General features: G+C 40.1%; 1 protein-coding gene across 1 annotated transcript in view; it reads left to right on the top strand.

Annotated features, from left to right (window-relative positions):
* ADAMTSL1 (ADAMTS like 1) overlaps positions 1-24,839 on the top strand; it is a gene marked incomplete at its 5' end in the record, with an annotated part of 206,713 nt that overhangs the window by 114,538 nt on the left and 67,336 nt on the right. Inside the window, 2 exons of the mRNA XM_082497983.1 lie at positions 11,306-11,607; positions 16,692-16,821. Of these exons, the coding sequence (XP_082354109.1) occupies positions 11,306-11,607; positions 16,692-16,821 (432 nt within the window). The remainder of the gene's footprint in view (positions 1-11,305; positions 11,608-16,691; positions 16,822-24,839) is intronic.

Here is a 24,839-nt window from a genome sequence, read left to right as displayed (position 1 = left end):
TTTTTATTGCAACTGCAGCTGTGTATTACACTAAAAAACGTTGTTCATTATGCAATACAATGGCAGTTTTAGCATGGTTAATTTGAATTGAAGTAATTTGAAACTGGAACATTGAAATAGAGCTAGAGAAATACGTAATAAAGCCCTCAAAATAAAAATTATTTTAATCCAGCTGCCGTATGTATACATAAATGCATACATATACACACAAATATGTGTGTGCACGCATGTTTATACACACATATACAAATGCACATATTCATGTGTATATATGTATTAGTGGCAGCTATCGCATGTAATACAATAAGATGTTTAACTGTTTCCATAGCTTCATAGACTTTGTAGGTTGATTCATTCAGTATCAAAATCTAGAAAAATCGGTATTTGTGAATGTACTCATTTTTCATTTGTAAAGTGCAGTTTATTTTCTTGCGTCTTTTCTTGTGAGTATACTAAACCTCTTAGCTGAGTGTGAATTTATCAAACTGTAAATAAGCCCTGGAAGCATACATAAAAAAAGGTGTATTATTAGGAAGTTTATCAACAGGAACCATACTGATATGTGGTCATATCCAGAACAATTTGTTACACTAAGAATTTTTTTAGATAAATTTTGTGAAGAATGCTGACAGTGCTGTAGAAAAAGAGTATAGTAAGAGATATATGAGTATATGCAGCTTTAAATATTAACAAGAAGGGGTTTGAAGAGAATAGGCATAACCTGCTGGGGAAAATGAAGATGCTTTTTTTTATCATGGTGTGCATTTTGATAAAAGTATTCTGGAAAACTTTATGGATATATTATTTGAGATATTAAAACAGACCTTGAGAGACATAAAGAGAAGGGAGTTTAAGAACTTTAAAATGTTTTAAGTGCAGCTATGACACATCCTTACTTTACAGTTTCAGTGCTCTGCTGCAATAAATGCCCTGTTCTGCAAAGACATCCTAATCTTTTTCCCCTATCTCATGCAACACTTCAGTGATACCAGTAGGATACTAACATACCAATACAGGGGGGGACAGTCCAGACTAGGTTCATTCTGCCATGAGGCGACATTTTGCACATTTTTATCTCCTTGCAAAGCACAACTCTGGGAGCAAGTATAATCTTTATTTTAGGCTGATGAGAAATCAACATGACATTAAACGTGATTCAAGTATAGGTTTTTGTATGTGTTGACTCACAGCTAAAATAAAGAGCACAAACTCATGGTCTTTATGCAAACTATCCCAAAGCTTGGAGATATCCATGCCTTGTGTTTAGTTTGGGATGATTTTTAGTGATAAAGCATGAGGCAGAAACAACAAATAAAAGCTTAGAAAACTTGTGCTGAAAGGGCCATCCCTGTCTGTAAACTGTAACAGCCATCTGCATATTGTTCCAGAATATCTAATCTGTTGACAGCAACCTTGAGCAGTGAACTTCCACATAGATTTAGTTTGGGTGCCTTACTATTAATAGTGTTTGAATTAATGTCTAACTTTAAACAGTTACTCATTTTAGGTCCTGATTATTAGATTGAAAAACTGTATGTAATGACTTAAAAAGGAGACAAAACATTCAGAACTCACCAAGATACAATCAACAATCAACTTTGATGTTAGTTTTATAGCATCACTTGTCCTCATTCAGCTGCGTAGGGATTTAAAATACATGAACTAGTTGAAAAGCAAGGTGTATTACATGATAATGCACCTTTTGGCCTGTGTTTCTGCAGCTATGCAGAGACACTATGTAATACTCCATGACCTACCACGCTAACAGATGTCGGGCTATCACCCACGTATTTTGGCTGATGGATGCTAATTATAGGGTTGGAATGGCAGAGAGTTTTTAAATGTTGGATCAAGCACTGGCTAGTGTAAGATGTCATGTGATGTGTCCAGCTATTTTTCTGACTGAATTTGAGTAACTAGAACACAACCATCAATTTCTTACTTACTTCTCCTAAGTGTGTTGTAGTGTGTTACTTTGCTGTAAATATTTTCAGAAAACATACCAGGGGCTGCGAAAAACAATTTTAATTACTTGCTTCCCCTCTTCTGAGGAAGCCATTTCTTTTCTCTGATTCAGTAGAGTGGAGCTGGCTGAGTAGGTTTTGAGGGTGGGAGTTGAGCTGGGCAGCCAGAATGGGCTTTCTTTGAGACCCCACTCATCCACTCATCAGGGAGGCAGAGGAGAGGCAGTGTGGAGGGGAAGGGGAGCAGCTGTACAGCAGGAGGAACAGCAGAATGCCTCCAGCGGCACGGTAAGCCAGGTGCTGTAAAAGGTGGTGTTGCGTGTTCATGAGCATGTTTGCTTGAAACTGGAGTAATGGAATTTTCTTCAGACAAACTGTGCTTATGTGATTTTCCTATTCACTCTGTATTGGTGCAATAATTACCAATTTCATGACTTCACTTGAGAAGATGTCAGTAAGGACCCATTCTTTTCCTACACTTCATTTGAGGCTCTTCCTGAACTTTCTTATGCCACCAAGTCACTGCTCCCATTGTCCTCTAGAGACGGGGTCGTTCTTTGTAGTCAGCAGACCATTCTTGCCCTACCACTGTCACCCTTTCTTCCTTATTTAGGCGGAGAAAGCAAAGCCCACCTATAAGCAACTTTGTTGTTCTTCTCAAAGTTTATTTTTTATTGGGAGTTTAAAAGCTCAAAATTTTCAGCAAATTTCTTCTACGCATTGAGTTCTCATTTTTGTGAATCTCTATTGCTGTCTTGTGACTTCTGTGGCTTTCAATTGAATACGATTTTTGTTATGAAATTACATACTATGAGTTATGAAGTTACACTTTTTTTAACATTGTCCTTCCACCTGTAGTTTTTGATCATTCTCTAATGTGCTGTTAGAGCAGCAGATGCTCCATTTTCATTCCATCTGCGTGTAGTGCCTTCCATTATTTATTTCTTCAGGAATTTCTAAAGGAAGTAAGTCTTACAGTTTAATTTTGTCTGTATATGTCTATCTGTCAGTTGCCTTCCTCTTCTCTCAGTAATGTCTGAATTTATTCCTATTAACTGACTTTGACAGAGGTATAAAGTAATCGCAGAGAATTTTACCCCTCTGTCAAATTTAGTTGATGTTTACCAGGAAATTCAGTGGTAGTATTTTCCATATGTTTCGCTGAACTAAAGGACTAGGTAGAAAACTGACACCCTACAGTTGCCCAGTTGAAGGCAAGGTTTCTAAAGGAGTTTGGTCCTTAAGAGATACCAGAGAATCCACTTGGGCACTCAGTCTTCAAATATAAATCCATGTTAAATTGGTCTTCATTGGTTCTGCTGCTCAAAGAATTAATCATAACCAGTTCAGCCACTCGAAGGCTAGAGGGGTTAGTTATGTTTATATTATCTGACCTGCTGCACCCCTAGATGGGGTCAATTAAATATTAATTGATGACAGAACTACTTTGAAATACTCTAGGTTGGTAAGAAAGTATTGTAGTCTTTGTTAGGACAAAGGTTTAAGGTGAGAAGTCTGTTCTTCTTACATATTGTCATACATATTGTTCTGCTATTGCTGTCCATCTCTGAAGTGACCATTCACCAGGCGTTAGAAATACATTATTTGAGGGAGAAGCCACATTATGTTTCTCTCTGACCTCTTTCACTGGAGTTCGTTACACCAGCACCACATGAGAGCTGGAGTCAGAAAGAGCAGCAGTCATGATTAAAAAAGTGTGGGTTTTTTCTGTGTATAATGAGATTGGTTTTATGGGTGGTGGAGGGGTTGTTTAAAAGATTGCTGTCTCTAACTCTTGAAAAATGCTTTTGTATGTTAACACCATACCCAGCTTTTAACATACTGCCATAAATAACCCTGGTGCTAGCCATAAAAAGAAAGGGCGGGGGGCGGGGGGGACACGACACACACGAGGGCAAACAATAATATCTGGATGCCAGATGGCACCATCGTAGTGATGGGGCTGGTTTAGTAAAAAACAAAAGGAAATTCCTGACATGCATCAGTGGAGGGGACAAAGCCCTGAGGGAACTGGATACGGACAGAGAGACCAGTGTGGTAGAGTCACCCAATATCTCTTTCTTATTTTTCAGTATTTATATTTTCAGAGACACGTAAGCTATTTTACTTTGGTTTTCCCTGCTAAATAGTTTCCATCATGTTGTTTGTACCTGTTTCACAGGTTAATAAGTAATTTAAAACTTCCTATAAATGTTTTATTTTAAAGATAAAGCCTGTTATGATTATTGGATTGCCAAAAAAAGTAGTGCGGACATACACAGATACTATCAACTGCTAGGCTGTTGCTTGTCCACTTCAGTGTCATGCAGTGAAGAGGAAGAAGGAAGTTTAGCGAAACTTCTCCATATTAAGATCTAATGGCAAAAAAATATAAATTATATATGCATTCGGTCATAGGGAAGATCGGCAGTGCATCAGCCTAACATTAAGTAATGATTTCTATCTATTCTTTTAAGGAGCCGCTTTGGACCGCCACCACTACTTAGGATTTATGTGTAATATGTATACAGGGCAGAAGCAGTTATCTTTCCCTGGGGAGGAGGGCAGTGGTGAATTTATGGAGAGCACCAACACTATGGCATGATTTGTCTCAAAGCTGAAGGAAAAGATCATCTTCAAACTAGACTGAAGAGAAACTATAGAGGGACAGACTGTAATCACTCAGATTGGAATTGGACCTACACAGCTGGCCCTGGTGCCATTTCTCTTACAGATGGAGCCCTGAGATTTTACTGACGAGTGGCCATGCCCTCTATTTCACTTCTCTGAACAATGGCACCAGCAGCCATCCAGTGCCGTGTGTGAGCACCCTGTGGTGTTATCCACACCTTAAAACCTATGGAGAGGTAGACTCTCCTGGAGAAAAGGGACAGGTTTGCATTTTAGTTCAAGACGAGTTTGGAAATGTGAGATCAGTTCCCAGTTCTATCACAGAAAATTTCTAAGCCTTTGAATTTTATTTCACCAGTAGCATCTGATTTTAGATGCCTTTATAGATGGTTGCCTTCGAATACTCAATCCTACTGGTATGTGACGTTCTCAAAACCTCAGACTTTGTCTGAACTATGGATTTACACAATGATGGATTGGGAAAAAAAAAAGCATTAAGCAATAAAAATTAAGGGTAATATGTAATTAAGCAGCAGTGAAGAAAATAAGATCTTTTTCTCCATAGCTCAAAGGACATCGGTCTGTATACACACTTTTTTTTTCTTCATAACACACATTGTAAGCACACGGGTCTTAGACAGAAGAGGTTGTGGCTATGTACATCAAGCATTCTGGAGACCTTCACAAAATTTGGCAGAGCTCTCCATGAGTCTCACCCTGAACCCGTTATGACTTGCCGTGGAAGGTCTCCCATGACTGAGCATTGACTCTGTCTTTGTGTTTCTCTTCTTCTGACTTCCCCATTTACATATATGTTGCTCTATGGGGGGGGAATATACACCAGTCCTTATCTGTTGCCAGAGTTTGAAGGAAATAATACCATTATCCCACAACTAAGTACTGCCATTGTCATCACTGTTCTTAACTTAAATTTTGACATTGCTTTTGCTGCCTTTATATGCAAGTGGTCATTGCGTAGCACATTTTAGTTTACAAAAGCTGAATTTTTAAGTACATTCCCTTTATATAATTTAAAGAGAGGAAGGTGGGATTTTTTAAACACTAGACACACTGTTGTCTGAAAGGGACTTTCTCATGTGTGAATGTGAGTATTAATATCTACAAATGCAAACAGTCCTTGCAAAATTGAGCTGGGCAAGTGGTATCTACCCAGTGTTCACATGTGGGTGAAATTCTGTGGACAACTGCAATTCACTTGTACTTGCAGGTCCACTGGATGTGCAGCTTGAAGGCTGGACTGGTGTGCATTTCACAGTTTGACCAATATTTTGTATTAACTGCTTCACACACAAACATGGTAGGTTGGTTTTGCTGTTGTATTTAAATTTCCTTAAAATATATTTTCAGTGGTTGTAGTGCACTACAAAAGCATGGAGCCAAAACCAGCTCAGTACCACACCTGAATGACTCCTGCAGAAGTCCATTGATGTCAGTGGCATTACATTAATTTTCTTCTCTTCCTAGAACACATTATGCATCCCAGTGTAGGCTAATGTGCATATCAGAAATGGTGCAACAGTAATCCCTTCAACTGAACCTAATCTTGTGCAAATTGTGAAACCTCAACAGCTAACAAAAACCGCTGAAAAATACAACGCCTTTTTTAAATCCAGAACCCACTATTTTGCAAGCCTGTTCATATAATAGGAAAAGGTTGCTGGTCCATCACCATGAAAGTGCCCACAGGTCAAGGAAACAAGTATAGGCATTTCCATTATAAAATATCTATTTTTAAGCCCCAGTTTTCTTTGGAGAGTTTTCCACCTTTCTTTCCAACCCTTTTCCTTTTCCAGCTTGAGAGCACTATGGCCCATGGAGATGCCCATTTTGGGGGGGGGTGACAGGCAGAGGGACCCTTCAGCCATCCCACAGCTGGGTGCTGTCATGTAGTCAGCGCTCCAGACATTGAATAACAGTAGATAAGGTTAAGTCAGTCATAACAAAGCAAGGTCATGATTTTTCCTCCTTAGAGCTTTCACTTCTCCACCTAGTATTGATCTCTCTAAAACAGGATGAAAAGACCCCTTTTTAAAATATTTATCAGAGCGCTCAGAACACACTGCTGTATTTTTCCTTTGAGGAAGACACATTGTCATGTCTGCTGTGCAGAAGAATAAAAGAATCATAGAATGGTTTAGATTGGAAAAGACCTTGAAGATCATCGAGTTCCAACCCCCCTGACATAGGCGGGGACACCTCCCACTACACCAGGTTGCCCAAGGCCACGTTCGGCCTGGCCTTGAACACCTCCAGGGATGGGGCCTCAACAACCTCTCTGGGCAGCCAATTCCAGTGCCTCACCACCCTCAAAGTGAAAAACTTCTTCCTAATGTTTAATCTAAACCTGCTCTCTTCCAGTTTAAAGCCATTCCCCCTCGTCCTGTCGCTACATGCCCTAGTAAAAAGTCCTTCCCCAGCTCTCCTGTAGGCCCCCTTTAGGTACTGGAAGGCCGCAATAAGATCTGCCCGGAGGCTTCTCTTCTCCAGGCTGAACAGCCCCAACTCTCTCAGCCTCTCCTCATAGGAGAGGTGCTCCAGCCCTCGGATCATCCTTGTGGACCTCCTCTGGACACACTCCAGCAGGTCCATGTCCTTCTTCTGTTGGGGACTCCAGAACTGGATGCAGTACTGCAGATGGGGTCTCACGAGAGTGGAGTAGAGGGGCAGAATCACCTCCCTTGGCCCTCTGGCCACACTTCTTTTGATGCAGCCCAGCATACGATTGGCCTTCTGGGCTGTGATCGCACATTGCTGGCTCATGTTGAGCTTCTTGTCAATCAGCACACCCAGGTCCTTCTCCTCAGGGGTGCTCTCCAGCCATTCCCTGCCGAGGCTGTATTTGTGCTTGGGATTGCCCTGACCCAGATGTAGGATCTTGCACTTGGCCTTGTTGAACTGCATGAGGTTGGCTTGGGCCCACCTCTCCAGCCTGTCCAGGTCCCTCTGGATGGCATCGCTCCCCTCCAGATGGCATCCCTTCCCTCCAGCACGTCTACCTCGCCAAAGAGCTTGGAATCATCAGCAAACTTGCTGAGGGTGCACTCGACCCCACTGTCCATGTTGCCGACAAAGAAGTTGAACAGTACAGGTCTCAGTACCGACCCCTGAGGATCGCCACTTGTCACTGCTCTCCACTTGGACATCGAGTCCTTGACCGCAACTCTTTAAGTGTGACCGTCCAGCCAGTTCTTTATCCACCGAGTGATCCATTTGTCAAATCCACCTCTCTCCAATTTAGAGAGGTTCTTTGATGCAATGGCAACATGCTAATCACTGAGAAGTATGCTAAGAGCTATAAAATGCTCAATGCAATCTTCTTGAGGCAAGAGGCACCTTTTTATTTTTCATTTGTACAGCTATTAGCACAATTAGGTTCTGGCTGACAGCTACTACTGTCACATTACTAAAACTAACTATTTGTCTTTGTCTTATTTATTCAGGTTGTTATGGTAGGGACTATTATTACAGTGGGATTCAATTGGACAACATGCAATGACAACTGAAACGCCTCCATCATTTCCCGTTTTCTAAAAATCCTACTTTGCAGTAAATCTATTCCATAACTTCCATTTTCACAGAAGACCCAGGTGTTGGCATACAGAAAAGCACAATGCTGTGCAGTGGAAGCTACACTATATGCAGAACAAATAACGTTAAACCCATGAAACTGACTGCTTATTATTCACATACTTTTTGTGGTTTGTGCTCACCATTTAGCAACATTTGTCATTAATGACCACACAAAGATGTTTGAAAACCTTTGCAATTTCCTGGTTTGAGGATGATGGAAAATTCAGAACCATTGTATATTTATATTATACATTCATATTATATAAATGTTCAGTATCTAATGACAACTCCTATATGGAGATTTTTTCTGCGGGGTTTTCTTGGGTTTTCCTCCCTTTTTTCTGCTTTCAACTCTTTTGATTCTACCAATTCTCTCTTTAGCAGCCAACAGTTACATTAGAATTAAACTAAGCCTCCAAATTTATCACTTAAAATGTAGAAATTGGGCCTAGAAAGCTGAATAAAATATAATTTCTGGAAGGTATTCCAGTGTTTTCACTATGAGTTGCTGACTAGGGTAAAATAATATAATACATGGCATTTATAGATCAAGCTTCGTTTCAGAAAGGTTCCATTCTGCTTTTATAATGTTCTTACTTCCCTTTTCTGTCCTCTCTCTTTTGTTCCTGTGTCTAAGTATTCTGAGTATAAGAAGTATCTTTTTTCTAAATGAGTATTTTTAATACCTGGCAACATGTCATTCCTTTTGGTTTGGATTACAGTAGTTTTTCAACAAAGCAAAGATACACAACAACTCACAATGTTAAAAATAAAGCTTCTGATGAGGACCGGTGCCTTTTGTTTGTAATCTGATTAGGATTTCTATCTCAGGTCAAGAAGCTACACATTTAAACTAAACAAAATATCTAAGTCACAGTAGCTGACGTGGACTGTTCAACTTGTGACCGGAGATTTTCCACATCAAAATAGTATTACTGCAGTTGCACATTCTTAGAGAAAACAAGATGAGAGGCCCACATGTACTGTTAAAAACTATAATCCTTTCAAAATTAAGGATATCTTCTTTAAAACAAGACCAATCTTTTAAGATAAAATGTCTGAGTAGGGAAAAGGAATCACTTTGCATCATTAGTTACTCAAAGGCTTTGCACCAGGAAGAAATCCTGTGGTCTTTGTAGCAGCATTATAAACAGTTTCAAATGTTCCAATAATATAATATATAATAATATACAATCAATTTCTTTCCTTTCTATTACTTCCTGTGTATAGTGCTAGCAGTGGATATCACATTTATAACAAGATGTTATAAACACTCAAAAGAAGTGGAGAAAGTGATGCACACTCTCCGCACTAGGACAGCAGGTTTCTTTCTTAATTTTGGATTCTTTTTTTAACCCCGGAGTGAAAGGAAAATCCTTTTGTCAAATAGAGAAAAATAGAAGTGCATAAAAATACTTTCAAAGATGTTGATCACAAAACTGAATTTCCTTTTTCTTTCTATCAGACTGTTCGAGGGATTCTCAGGGTGAAAAATGAGTTTCCTATAGCCCTGCGAAGAGACAGATGTTTGTATTGCGTTCAGCCCTGGGCAAAGCTGTCCAAGTTGGGTGTGGCTTATCTAAATGAATACCCAAAGGAGAGGAATACTGTCAGTGACAGTCATGTTTTAGTCAAAAATACATCTGGTAGACTCTCATTTATTTGCTAAATTTAGCTAATGCATACGATTAGGTGCTGAAAGACCTAAATTTCTATCAGGCAGTTGACCCTATGACAAAAAGGTTTTGGTTCTTTAGATTAGCACTCAAAAATATCAGTAAAAAAAAAAACTTGTGGTGTTTGAAGGAGCTGACAGATCCCAAATGGGATCTGTTAATGGGAGAGTGTTATCAGTAGGGATTGTTCCTGTGAAGTTCTTAAAGGATCAATGCCAGATCCAACTACTCGCTCTTCTCTTCCAGCCCTTGAAGTATATCTACAACCACTGTCTTGCCCATGGCAGAAATTTTGGTAGAATGGCCAATAGAGAAGACAAGAAAGTCACAGAAAGCTATCTGAATCACCCTGTAACCTGTTTTCATTACTGCAGTGCTTTAATACCACCAACATCAGGTATCTAAGCATAAGTAATGCAGGTCATGGAGTACCCTGGAACCATTGTTTCCAGAAAGATCAGCATAGATCAACATAAGCTCAGCAAAACAAGGTGCATTACCTTTAAACAAGGTGGTAATGATATGGTATGGAGTCGAATGTGACCTGTCTGCTTGATGGTATGCATTTGAATAAAATGATGGGCCAATTTCCAGTACTGATTTTTTTTAAGATGTTGAAAAAGTGGTGACAACACAGAAAAATTGAGAAATTATTCCATTGTTCAGGAAAACAACAACAACAAAAAATAATTCAGTCTGTTTTTCTTATTGTAATGGTGGGTGCAAGGTGCTTTTATTAAAGTATGTATGGACTTTCAGAGGCAAAAATTTGGAGTATGTAAGGGTTGCTAATCAGTGAGAAAAGAGCACCAGCCAGAGAAAGCCAAAATAGAAATGGAACACTGTTTTTTTTTTTTAATAAGAAGGGGAATTAAACGTGCTTGGGGGGGGGGCAGGGAGGAGAGGGGGGCAGCTAAAGAAGTAGTGGGTTCTTTATCTTTTTTATGGCTTCCAATTAAGACTTAAAAATGGTTACTGCAGTACAGGAACAATGGTTAAAACTATTTTCCCTGTAATACTGCAATTAGCTGATAACAGCAGCCTGTTCAATACTTACTAGTCACATAATTGTGATATCAACTAAGGAAAAGGTGATCCAGGCTGAATACTAGGAAAAAGTAGCCCGTGTGATCATGATGCACACTGGGAGATTGCAGGATGCCTTGCAATGAGAGGTTTTAGGATCAAGGCAGGCACTCTAAGCGTGCATCTTCCTGGGTATGAGGAGGCACTCCACATGAGTACTTGAAAGCCCTTCCTTCTGCTGTCGCCATTGAGTTGTCAACAATATGTCATGGCTCTTATGTGTATTTCATAATAGCCCTATGATGAGGTGAAGCATTTGTTTCTTATTAAGCAGAATTTGGTCTGGACAGGACTATGCTGCTTTTGCTTGCCTGGCTCTTTGTGGACATAACTTGCTTTGCTCTCTTCCTCTCACAGGTTTATTCCTGAGGCTTGGTCCACCTGTAGCGTCACCTGTGGAGTGGGCAGCCAGGTGCGGCTTGTGAAATGTCAAGTGCTCCTCTCTTTCTCTCAGTCTGTGGCTGACTTGCCCATCGATGAATGTGAAGGTCCCAAACCTGTGTCTCAGAGAGCCTGTTACAGTGGTCCCTGCAGTGGGGAGGCAACCGAATATAACCCAGAGGAAACTGAGCTGTTGTATGGCAGCTTGCAGGAGTTTGATGAGCTCTACGACTGGGAATACGAGGGCTTTACACAGTGTTCAGAGTCCTGTGGAGGAGGTAAGTGCAAAATGTTTCTGTGCTGGATTCGCTTTCCTTCTTCAAGTGTGTGCTTTACAGTTAACACCCGCAGACATGCTGCTTTACTACAGCTACTTAGAGTCATAGAATCATTTAGGTTGGACAAGACCTTTAAGATCATCAAGTCTAACCATAAGATCATCGAATCCATCCATATTTGAAAAGGCATGGATGAAAACTGCAGAAAAAAAAACATGTGCACGACATGTTTTAGCCCAGGACTTTCAGGCTCCATGCTCAGGCTGTCACCAAGAGTGATCAACATATCAAATATTTCTGTTTCCTTGTATCAGCTGATCATTCAAAAGACACTCAGGCAAAAAAGCTGAATCTTTAAGTCATCTGGTGATACAGACTAAGAACCATGTGTCATTTTTAGTTTTTATCTCTTAATTTGTACTGTTCAAGTATAAACATGTGGAAGTAAATTGTCCTCCCATAGCAGATGCATTAAATTATTGATATTCTAAGGGCTCATCTGGTTCCCTAGTTCCTTTCACTAAGTGAGATTGTCTTCGATCCCAGTGCAAAAGAAAACATATGGTAAAAAAGCACTAATGGTGTGATTTTCTGAAGCTAGCAGGCTTGGCATTTGGAGTGTTTCAAAGCCAGTCAAGGTCTCAGGTTCCACATCTTATAGGCTATTAATGCATGGTTCTCTGATCCTTTTTTTCCCATCACTTTGTCTAGCTAGTTCTGAGAAATATGTCCACTCCAGCATATATATTTTACATTGAATCTAGACTTCTCCAGCTGCTGTCTTTTTTACATTACAAGTTTCAGGCTATTTAAAAAAGGATTACTATAGATAAACACAGAATAGATACTGTAGAACTGGAAACCACTCAGTGCTTTATGAATGGTTAATAGTGTGATCTGTACAGATTCACCAGTAATCAGTTACAAACTTAAAAAACCACATTTACTAGAAAATAATGCAAAGGTTTTCTGTGCTTACTTTTAGCTTGCTAACACTAGCCAGTGTTTACAGCAGTTTATAGAGAGTTGTCAGACCGTTGCCACTATTGCTTTGTTTACTACACAAAAAATATGATACTAGTGTAGGCTAAGTGTTGACAAATACTGACTATACAGGACTAATATAGTGAGCAGTAACAATTTGTCCCACTTAGACAGTGAATACTAAAACCTGAATAGCTTCTAGAAATAGCCTCTTGAAATTAAGCAATTTCTTTGAATGTAGTGACTATGTGTGGTTTTTTCAAATATGACTCAGAGGCTGATATGACAGCGACATTTGGCATTAAAAATTTAATATCTTTCAATTGTCAGCAAAAATGGTTAGCCAAGATTTCTTTTTGTCTGACGTCAACTCCAAATTTTCCAGATTAGCAGATGCTAAGTCAGATATTTTTTGTAGCCATAGGTGCAAGACCGGTCAAACTAATTTTATTGTTTTTGGAGTCTCAAGAGAAGAAATTGGATAGATGCAGAAGTAACCTTTCACCTCCCAGAAGTAGCAACCAGAAGGAATTAGTTAGTCATTTAGTCTGCTGTTAGTGGCTGCATTTCCCAGAGCTGTCATCAAATATCATGTAACAATTATTCTATTCTGGTAGATATAAACACAGAAAACCTCATTTGATGGTATTTTGAAAGTGAACTTAAACTGCCTAGATTCACATCCCACCCTTACACCCTTTTATATTGTTATTTCCTAATGAAAACTGATTTCTTTTTTTCAGGGAAAGAATTTTAATGCAGACAGCTTTTTATTCTGTTACTATTGTGCAGTAAATAATGTTTAGAATTCAGTTACTTGGCAAATAGACTTCCCGAACTTCATATACTTTTTGTAATTATCTCTGTACCGTGAAACTCCTGACAGATAATCAAAGGCCTTTATATTCTCTAAATGTTGAATGATCCGTCCTTGATTTAAAGCTTATAAAGATTTGTTGCATTAACCTATCAAAAACAGAGGGACAGATGTTATCAGTATGCTGAGACATGCTCAGTGTGAGATTCAAGGAGAAGCTGAAGAAGGTGGTTCTGAGCACATTTGTTTGCTGCTGGAGTAAGCCATATTTTTTGTTTGTTTTTTATTTTATTTTATTTTTTAGTCACTGGCACAAGCCATTAGAGCCAGAAACTTCTGTCAATCCATAGTCCAGCAACCACAGACTGGCTAAATTCAGGCAGGAGCCTTTTTCTTCAATACCCATGTTGTCAGGCAAGATTACTACTCCTACCGGTACTTTTAAAAGGTAAAAAGTTAGAAGAATCTCTGAAAGGAAATATTATAAGTGGAGTAGAATGCTGGTAGGATAGACTAAAATTATTGGAAATACGGTCAGAGTTGACTTAAATGACAGGAATAAGCATGGGAAATTAACTCATTGGGAGGATTTGGGCAGGTTGGATACTGAAAAGTGAAGAGCTTGGCTGTATGAATTTGATAACACAAACCCATCAGTCTGAGAAATGGAGAAAAGCCTGAATTCAAAACCTTGCAGTCAATCACTTCTGGATAGCCAGCACTGAAACAGACAATGCAAAAGTGCTAAGATAATTGATAATAATGGTCAAGAACTCATTAGTGACACACTTCAGAGAGGAGAAATTGAAGCTGTGGAAGTACGGTTGGTTTACAAAATTTTGATCTGAAAAAAAAAAAAACAAACATTGAGCATGTACAGATGGTGTGTGAGCTGTATCCCAGGCAAACAGAATGATATCACCAACATGTGGCAGGACTCAGTGGTTTCTTTCCATAGAGTTAAGAATACTTTCCTGATTTCCATACCTCTGTGTTAGCAGTCCTTCTCTCCTGGACTCATCATATTGGTCTTGCTGTCAGGCCTGCACAAGTGATCAGTGCAAAGTAGAGACTGGTAACTTGAACACAGTGCCGTTTTCCATCAGGTAGAGAACCACCTCTGTTCTGCAGTCAGGAGCAGTCTGTCCTGGGGAACCCATATACCACTGGTTGCTGTACACAATATGATAACCTGCTCAACAGAAAAATGATTGAGCTGGAAAGATACCGAATATGACAGAGTAGAGAAGATATTTTTTATGTATAGAAATTTAATTGGTGTCCTTTCCTAGAAATAAATCACTACCATTTGTTTTATTCTTTCAATGAGCTATCCATTTTACAACTCTCTTAAGTCTTTTGGGAGACTGCTTGAATAGCAAAACAGCTTGAAAATATGGGACCAGCTTGTAAAGAAGGAAACCCACAACAATGTTGGCTAACTTCAGGGACTTTGGTAATTTCTGTGTTGATGTCTATGTCCAAAAATGTCACATTTCTTTCTTCTCTTCAGCACCTTGAGTACAATGGAGACACTGCCTATGCTTGAGTCATAGGCATGCCCTGAATAAGCTTGCACACATAGGAGCCAATAAATTGCTCAACATGCCATTTTGCTGTGGCCCTCTCAGCCTGTACTGAGAATAAGGGGAATGAATCCAAGAATAATTTCAGAAGTACAGGAACTACGATGAGTTGCAGCACTTTGGTCCTCTTGAATAATATGATACCATTGTTTGCCTAACGATATGTGATCTGGCATTAGAAACAGAAAAAGGTATTGTCAGTTCTGTTACACTGCTCTTGGAGCTGTTCAAGCTCTTCCAGCGCTATTTTTTTTAAAACATTGGTGTCTTCAAAAGATTGTGAGATATTTGGGGAAAACTAATTTTTGGTTTTGAGAGGATGATGCAATTGTTATGCGTTCAGCTAATCTTTTCCTAACTCAGGAAATAGGGATGAATGTAAAAAGCATACTTCCAGTTTGCTTGAACCACTGTGGATTAGATTTGTAGGAAGTTCAGGCCAATTATTATCCTCAGACCCCCTGGGGAAGAAGTAGACTCTCCCTCACTAAGTACTCTTTCCTTTAGCATGTAGCATTGCAATCCCTGATTTTCTAGCTTTCTAAACTTGTGATCCAAAAAAACTAATATTCCTACCTTACTCATAGGAAAAGTGAGTATACTGGTATGCTGAGGAGTATGTTAGGAATTTGGTACCACCAAGGATTTCCCCGAGTTAATCTTCCAGCTTCTCTCTTAGTCCCAACAGTTACCCTTGTTCTGTCCCAGCTCTCATATACACCCTGCAGATTTGCATCTTCAGTTTAGGTGCAGGTCTGTGGATGAAGAAAAATAACTAAGAGCAGCTGAATTGTCTGACCTTGTTTTACTTTACTTTTGCATGTATAGCAATCATACAGTTGCTTAAAATATAGCATGCTGAAGTCAAGACCGTCTTCACAGAATCACAGAATGGTCAGGGTTGGAAGGGACCTCTGGAGATATCTAGTCCAAGCCCCCTGCCAAAGCAGGTTGCACAGCATCACATCCAGGCAGGTTTTGCATGTCTCCAGAGAAGGAGAGTCCACAGCCTCTCTGGGCAGCCTGTTCCAGTGTTCTGCCAATGTCAAAGTGAAGAAGCTTTTTCTTATGTTCAGAGTTTCCTTATGTGTCCTTGTCTTCACACCTTAGCCTGCTTGACTGAGAAATAAACAGCCTCATAACAAAAGGATAAGTCACTAGAAAACACTGGGCAATTTTCTGTCCAGGGTAAGTGGTGAATGAACCTGGGGACTTTTCACTGCAATTGAGACACCTAGTCTCACCTAGTGAGACTGAAAGCAAAGGCGAGTAAAAGCCCAGCATCCAGGTGGTGTTTTGATCAGGTCATCTCCCCGCTGGCTGGGGAACAGGATACAAAATGTGCAGTAAGCAATGTGTGACTGTGTCTGGAAAGTTACAAGAGTTACAGAAGAAGGCTTTTCCCAGTAGAAGGGAGAAAAGGAACTGCGATTTTCCCTACTCAGTCCGGTGACAGGAAACATCCCCCTTTGGTAGACATTCTTACTGTACTCCTCGCAGACCATCAGGCAGAGGCTTGGATGTGGACAGCAAACACCTCACAGTCATGCAGGGGCTGCAGCCCCTGAGCTGGAAGTCCTGGGTGTGAGGCTGTGCTTCCCCACACACCGATGGGCTGGCCCCGCCGGGCCCATCTCTGCCCCTGGCTGCTACTCAGATATGGAGAGCTGGTTGTGACCATATGTTGTTGTGTGCAGGTGTCCAGGAGGCTGTGGTGACCTGCCTGAACAAACAAACCAGGGAGACTGCGGACGAGACTCTGTGTGTAACCAGCCGCCGTCCTCCACAGCTGCTGAAAGCCTGTAGCCTGGACCCCTGCCCCCCAAGGTAGGCTTCTTGTATCTTATCACCAGGCATAATTTTTTTCCAGATTTGAGAGATGTGATCACTGACGAAGCTGAGAAACTCATCTTCAAGCTCCCCATGAATCTAAGATCATAGAATCATAGAATTGTTTTGGTTGGAAGACACCTTTAAGATCATCAAGTCCAGTCGTTAACATAACACTGACAAAACCACCATTAAACCATGTCCCGAAGCACCATATCTACACGTCTTTTAAATACCTCCAGGGATGGTGACTCAACCACGTCCCTGGGCAGCCGGTTCCAATGCTTGACAACCCTTTCAGTGAAGAAATTTTTCCTACTATCCAATCTAAACCTCCCCTGGCACAACTTGAGGCCATTTTCTCTCGTCCTATCACTTGTCACTTGGGAGAAGAGACCGACCCCTCCTCGCTACAAACTCCTTTCAGATAGTTGCAGAGAGCAGTAAGGTCTCCCCTCAGCCTCCTTTTCTCCAGGCTAAACAACGCCAGTTCCCTCAGCTGCTCCTCATAAGACTTCTGCTCCAGACCCCTCACCAGCTTTGTTGCCCTTCTCTGGACATGCTCTAACACCTCAATGTCTTTCTTGTAGTGAGAGGCCCAAAACTGAAGACAGTATTTGAGGCGGGGCCTCACCAGTGCCGAGTACAGGAGGATGATCACTTCCCTAGTCCTGCTGGGCACACTTTCTGATAAAAGCCAGGGTGCTATTGGCCTTCTTGGCTGCCTGGGATGTTTGAGGCCAGGGATGCTGGGATCTGGGCATTACTGAAATGACTCCTGAAGTACAAGCGTAAAACACGCAGATGAGAGCCTGAGATGGCTCCCCAGGTGGCAGTACCACAGACTCAGCCCTCTGTGCTCCACAGATATGTGTCACTCACTGCAGGACTCCTTTTAACTGACATGAAGTTAGCAGAGGTGATGCAAGTGAGTAGAACTCTGCTGCTGCACAAGGTAGTGGATCAGCGCAGCCGGGTCAGTGTTGTTATCGCAGGTGAGGATACCCCGGGCCAGGGCTCTTTGTTCTTGTCCAGGAATCGCTTAATGGATTTCAAGGAATCCATGGCAAAAGCAAAGCAAATACAGAAGTGTGGGTGATTGTAGTCCAGTATGTTGCCCAGAGCCATTTAAACAACAACAGCAGAAAGAAAAAAAATAAAATAATTAAATAACTTATGACCCCAGACTGAATGGCCTTTTGGTCTGGAGGCACACACTGCCTCACATGTCTTTCTCAGACTGCAGGGGATTACAGCCTCCTATGCCACAGTCGTATATACCAGGAGTTGCAAAGCTGTGGTAAGACCAAAGGGCATACTTCAGATTGTTTGCCTATTCAGGTCCTGCAGGCAGACAATTTATGGATTGTCTTAATACTTAGAGTTGTGTCAAGTTTAAGGAGACTTCTCCAACTTCCCCTCTCACAAAAGGTTTTGCAGAACCTGTTCCTCCCTGGCCTCAGGCAGCTTCCACAATCCTGATTCTAAAAATAGCAGATCTTTGTCTGCAGAGATTCACATGTGTACCCTCTATGACAGAAAATAACTGTTACGAGGTTTCCGTGGTTTATTTAAATAGACCTGGGCTTGTCAAGTCTTCAAGGTATTCTGTATACATATTGTCTTTATTCCCAGCTGTACAAAGGTGCATTTACTCTTTTCTGGTAGTGTGGCAGGTGTGAAATACATTGATTATAACTTTGGACTATTTAAAACACTCACTGCTCTCCAGGTGGTGGAGCTTAGAGCAAGTATTGGTAGGTGTATGTATGCTTTATATGACAGCAGGCTATACAGAGGCATATCATAATGAATATTAGTAGGTTTTGGATACACGGAGGAGGCTCACATTAAAAGTCAACTGTGGCATCAAATATGGCCAGCATCCAAGAATGATAAGGACAGAAATAATGGTTTGATTGAATGATCAAGACTTTGAGTCTATAAGAATCAGAGCCAAGTAGGCTGACACGTTTCACTAAAGCATTACAAGAATTGCTCATGATGATATTGCAACCCTGACTTTGTTAAATTGTCTGTATTGCTGGCAATAACACGTAAATATCATATTAATGCTTGGAAAGAACTGGTGGAAATCTCACTGTAATTTATAGGTACCAGTGTCACTGGACCTGAGAGTGCATGGTAGGACATATCACCTATCGATTCTGACATGGAAAATTAATATTCGCTGGTTAAGAAAAAATAAGGCACTCTCATGTAGGCCAATATGAATTCTGTTACAAAAGTAGTCTGAGAAACTGGGTGAATGCTTTTTGAATTCGTCTGTGTGAAAATCCATACCACTGTGGTAACCCTGCTACCAGAGCAGGGCTAGTTTAAAGCAACCTTGGGCTTGTAGACCATCCCATGGATTACAAGATGATTGCATTGTAGTTGAGAATCAGTCCGTGAAGTGGAGGTGAAAGGGGATTGAGGTGGTGGGTAGAGACTAAGAAGCTTTCATCCACCCCTAGGGCTGTAATTGAGAAAAAGGGAAATTGCTCCTTTCCCTGTGTGTACATCTCCTCTCCCTCCAGCCCCCTCAGTCTGGAGGAAATTGCCTGTCTGCAGAGATTTAAGTGGCACAGGATGAAGAGCAGCATGTGTTCTGCAAAATGGCTCCTGTGGTAAGAGCAAGGAGGCCTAAAACTCAAGACTGCAGACAGCAGGCAGCATGGCTAATGGAAAGAGAGGCAAGAAGGGAAGTTGATGTGCCTCCCAGGCAGGCTGTGACAGGATAACTTCCTTATTTCATGCAAAATTCTGAAGTGCTATGTCTATTAATGCCACTTTATTAAATATAATGGTATATTAATTAAACTGATGGTATTTTGTGTATAAAGATTATTGCTTTATAATCATTAATTACAATAGTTTTAAGACTTCCAAAAAGAATGCATGAAATTAAAAAAAAATAAAGGCTTTAGGGTTTTCTTTTTGTTTTCATCATACAATGCTTCAGGACCCTAATTTAAGCAATCTTGATCCAGGAATCTGAGAGAAATTTAGGCTAAAATCCTGTCCTTATGAATGCTAATGAAGGCATTGCTACTGACTGACAAGTCCAAAACTTGTAATACATTGTGGCTGTGAACTTGGATCCCTGTTACAGAAGTTCCCAAAATGAGATTTGTGAACCACTGATACTTCCCAGAGCTTTCACTGACAGCGTATAGAGGGAGCTGGCTGGTCTCATCGTGTTGGCTCTTCTCTCTGCTTTCCAGCTGCTAAAGTGTCTTAACAGAAGCTAAAAATATAAAAAACAGTTTCTTAAACTGTCCTTGATGTGTAAGTCACTGTTGGAGCAGTTGTGGCGGGTAGAGGAGGTAGCCTGCTGAAAAGGCAACTGAGACAGTGACGAATTTCTCGGTAGACAAGGGAATGTTGTCCACAGCATGAAGAAAAAGCTGAGAAGTCTTGCCCAAGAGAATGAAAATTCTCTCCTAATATATTTAGAGAAATTATTCCAGTATGTTTCTTGAACCAAAACAGCCCAGCATGCTTAGAATTTAATGCGTACATCTAGCATTTACTATAGTTCAAGATCTTGTTTAGCTTAAGAAGAAGAATATTTAAAAATTAGAACTTCCAAGATTAATGTTGCTTCTGCTGCAGGTATTTTTGGTTACGTGTGACATTCTCCATAGCCTCTGAAAGGATTAGTTGTGCAAGCCTCTCCTGGTCAACAGTTGCTTTAGTAGGTTTAATACAGATAAACAAAAGCATTGAACCACAGAATCTAATTAGCCCTTCTGGAGGGTCAGAAGGCCTACACCTCAAGACAGATACTGTAGGAGTAGTCAATGAAGAGTAATTTCATTCTGGTTTTGTTTCATCTTTTTTTTTTGACACTTGAGAAGAATTATGCTAAAAGGATCTTCACTGTTGCTGGTTTTGCTCTCTACTGAGAATAAATGTGGATAGACTGGAAGACTTCATTACTCAATTAAGGGTTCACCTTGAAATTAGTCTGTGGTATCATCATCTTCTTCAATTCCTAATTGCTCTGGTCTCTCCTGGAACAAAATATGGTAAAAGCTAGAACATACTGGCAATACTTCAGATTTATGAAAACACTAAAAGGCGACGGTGCTTGTATAGCAGCTGAGAGCTTTATCATTTCCATTGAAATTCTGGATTAGTATCTTAATGCATTAATATTCTGAGTCCATTGAAGAGAGACAGAAAAACTAAATCACAGAAATGTGTCTTCAAATATTCACAGCTGTATGGAGTCAGCAAAATCTCATGCTTAAAATTCTTACAGAAGAAAGAAAAAGAACCAGGAAGAGTTGATCATAAAAATTGGAAGATTTCATCCGTATTCAAATCCCAAAGCAGCTGAGTTTCTTGTGGTTTCAGACTTTGTTGAGATTTTTTTGCTTATTGTTCCAAGAACAATAGCAGAAAAAGAGCCCAGTTCCTTTTCTTCTGGAAAACAGTATAACATAGTTTCCCATTTTGCACTGAACTGAGAAATAGTGAAATGCTGTGGAGCTGATTGATAAGTTGGGAGCTAATAACTGATTTTCAGCACAGTAGGTACACAGTAAAATTTCATATCATTAACTTGGTATACCCTTGCTTGATATTTCTATAAAAAGGATGCAGCCCATTTTGATGTACTAGGAGACCCAGCATGCTTTCTCCAGGGAAGAGAGGAATGAAGACCATGAGCATTTTAATTCAGTCATTCAGTTACTTAATTTGTGTCAGTCAAGCTATATCACTTCCAGAATTACATACTAGTACTTGAGCAGAGCACAGTCTTCCCAGAAGTAAATGCCGAATAGCTGTTCGATGTCGAAGTTTCTCTCTAAGCTCAAAAAACAAAAGGGCAGATCACTCAGTTTTGCTAATTGCTATGTTTGTATTCTAAATTACTCCAAAAACAATCAGAAAAACCCTGTTTCAATGTTGGCTTTACTGTTTTCAACAACAAAATGACTCACATCCAAAACGTCTTTTCCTCAGCCTCCACAACTCAAAATGCAGAGGCGGTCATCATCTAATCAGATATAATTGCTCTTGTTTATAACAGCATCAGCATGAGCACCTCGTGGTGAGCCAACAAACTCTACCAAAGGGCTGAAAGAAAATGTTGTAACCGTGTTATTAATTATAACTGCTCAATAGCTTGGTCGAAGCGTGTTGAAAAGATTTGGTAAACATGTATGGAGGAGTGGAGAGAGAAGCAAAGCAATGAAAGCCAGATGGCTGAAAATGGAGGAAATTCCAGGCAATTTCTACAGCTTTGTTCTTGCATATTTTCAAAACTGAACTTTTTTTTTCCTGTACAACAAAGAAGAGCTGAATGCTACAAAACCAAAAAAAAAAAAAAAGGGAAAAAAAAGCAGACGGTTCTAGGAATAGCACAGGATTTCGCCCCAACACTCTCCCTTTACTCCTTCAAGCCTCTGTTGTTAGCAAAAAAAGATAGGAAGCCATCAGAGTGTTTCTGATACCTGACTGAAGGGTCAAGATAGCCTGAGTTAGGCTGGGCTCTAGGTCATTGCGCAGTATCTTCGTTTTCTCTTCCGTTTCTTCTTTTTTATCCCTGCATCTGCTTTTTTTGTGTTTGTGCAGTAGATTACCTGTTATTATTTTAATGTTTATTTGGTAAATGCAGTATTGTCCATCTGTTTTGCTCTATTTCATTTCCCAGATGAAGTCAAACTATAAAGGAGAAAAAAATCGATGTGTTTTTTGATGCATTTGGAGACATGAGGCATTAGGTTGCTGGTAGGTCGGGCTTAGCTTAAGATGTGCTCCCATCAGCAATCTGAAATGAATTCAGTATGTGTGGAAGGGCCGGAGCCTTCTCTAATCCATTAAAGGTGACCTCTGTGTGTGGGAGGGCATCAATGCATATGTGTTTTGCATTGCTCAGCTGAAATATTAGAGCATCTCTGTCTAGTTCATGAAAAAAGTTGTAAGATTTGTAAGTTATCGTCTACAGATACTGCAGTATAGCCTTACTGGCAGGAGATACCAGTTCTTGTTTTGTTGCAGTCTTTTCTCAGAGGTGTAAGTTAGAATTATCATTAATGAGGCATTGATAGTGTTACTGTCTCTTTGTGCCACAGAAAGATTTTCAACCCCTCGAAAAGCCCTGACTTTTTTTTAAAGTGGTATATATTTAAGTCCATTTTGAACTGAAGTGCATTGAGAATGTCCTTGTCAGCCTCTTAAGATGTAGCCCGCAGAGCCTCCTGGGATCACAGGCCACAGCTTGAACCATTGATAGACTAGGTTGGAGAATCAGACATTAGAAGGAATATGCTGTCAGACAGGGTAGATTCACCCTTATTTGAAGCCTTTAGGTTGAGAAACATCTTAAATGGGAGTCATGGGGTCAATGAGAGAATGATAATCCCATTTTTTGTCTAGGTTTACTTTGCTAAAGACAGGACTATACAAAAGCATCTGAAGATGCAGCTGTCCCTACATGGCTCTGTTATGTTGTACCTGCATTACCCACATGCCTCCTATGTGCTACTGTAATACCACCCTGACCTTAAAATGTGTTAGTCTGTGACCTAAAAGCATTTTATCTTTCTCTCCCCTTTTTTATAATGTGATTTTCCCGCTTTGTACCCTCTCCAGTTGTTAAGAGATTGCCCAAGGTGTGTCTGACAGCCCACCCTCCCCCTTTCTTGCTGGATGCATTGCCTGTGGTGGAGCGGTAACTGCATGTTCCTCGGCATCTCTTAATTAACAGCAACTACAGTGAAGTCACCAAGGGAACCCATAGGGAGTGGTCCTTTTCAGCCATGTAAGTCACATCTAAATGTGAAGCGAAGCAACTTGCAAGTTGCCACAGTCAGTAGAGCAGCTCTGGAGTCTCTATCACAGTCTGTCTCCAGCTCTTCTAGTTTAAAATTTCAGACTTCTTCCCTAGCCATTTTGCTTCTTTAAATAACATGATGGTTGCTTCATTAGATAGGATTTCACTTATAGACATTTTCCTCCATTTCAGCTTATATTCCATTCAGACTACTATGTTCATAAAATATTGGAGTTCCATTGTAAATATTTTTTTTAATAATTTATACCATATTTCCTTCTTCCCTCAAAGAATGGTAGATTGCAGTTCTAATTCAGAATCCTATATACCTAGATAGATCATTTTCCTCTACACAAATCTCCAGGTCACAAGTTTCACCAAGTTAGTACACCTTTGTGTCGAAACAATCTCACCATGCCCTACCATACAGGTTTTTTATAGCTTGCTTTGTGATGAATATGAGCTTAAATTCATGGTAGGGACTTAGTGAGTCCCTCTGCAGAGGACAATTGCTCTTCTTTTTTTCCTGACACTGTTAATTTCCTAGTTTTAGTCACCTTAATACAGTCCACCTCTCTATCCTTCTCTCTTCTAATGCCTGTGCTAACCAGAATTTAATACCCACTGCCACCTGACATTTTTCAGTATTTTGAACAAATATGCTCTCACTTCAGCATTTTATACATTAGCTTCTAATTCTTAGGTTTTTCTCTAAATTTATTCTCAGTTTTCCTGAATATTAGTTTACTGCCTCAACAGCAGGATTTCACTCCCAAAGGAAAGCTTTCCCAATAGTAACAATAAAGAGCATGTCTTTGCTCTTATGCCAAATATGAAGTTAAGTCAAATGCTTTGTAGCATAATGGCCAGGATTAACATTTTCACTGCAGCATTAACCTGTGAAATAAGCTACAGGGCCTTATAAACACTTGATTGTAGTATGCGTCATCACTTCCCTTAAAAAGGGGTGAAATGAAGAGCACCATTATGTCTTCTTTTTACAGTACTGCTGAAGTAACTTATTATAGCAGTGGTCTGAGGAATTTCTGAACTTTCAAACCAATAAACCTTTATGGATGAACAGATAAGGTACATAAAAGGAGAATAAAAATATGGCCCTAACTGCTGAAAATGTACTATACGTGGTTCTGTACCATACTTACACGTCAGAAAGATTCACACATGAAATAAATAGAGGAGCTGCCTTCATTTCTGTTCAACTTGG

Source organism: Vanellus vanellus (genome assembly GCF_965231255.1).
Source record: "Vanellus vanellus genome assembly, chromosome: Z".
NCBI classification, from domain to species: domain Eukaryota; kingdom Metazoa; phylum Chordata; class Aves; order Charadriiformes; family Charadriidae; genus Vanellus; species Vanellus vanellus.
Note: the sequence above shows the minus strand (reverse complement) of the source record. Positions and strands in the feature narration are given on the sequence as shown.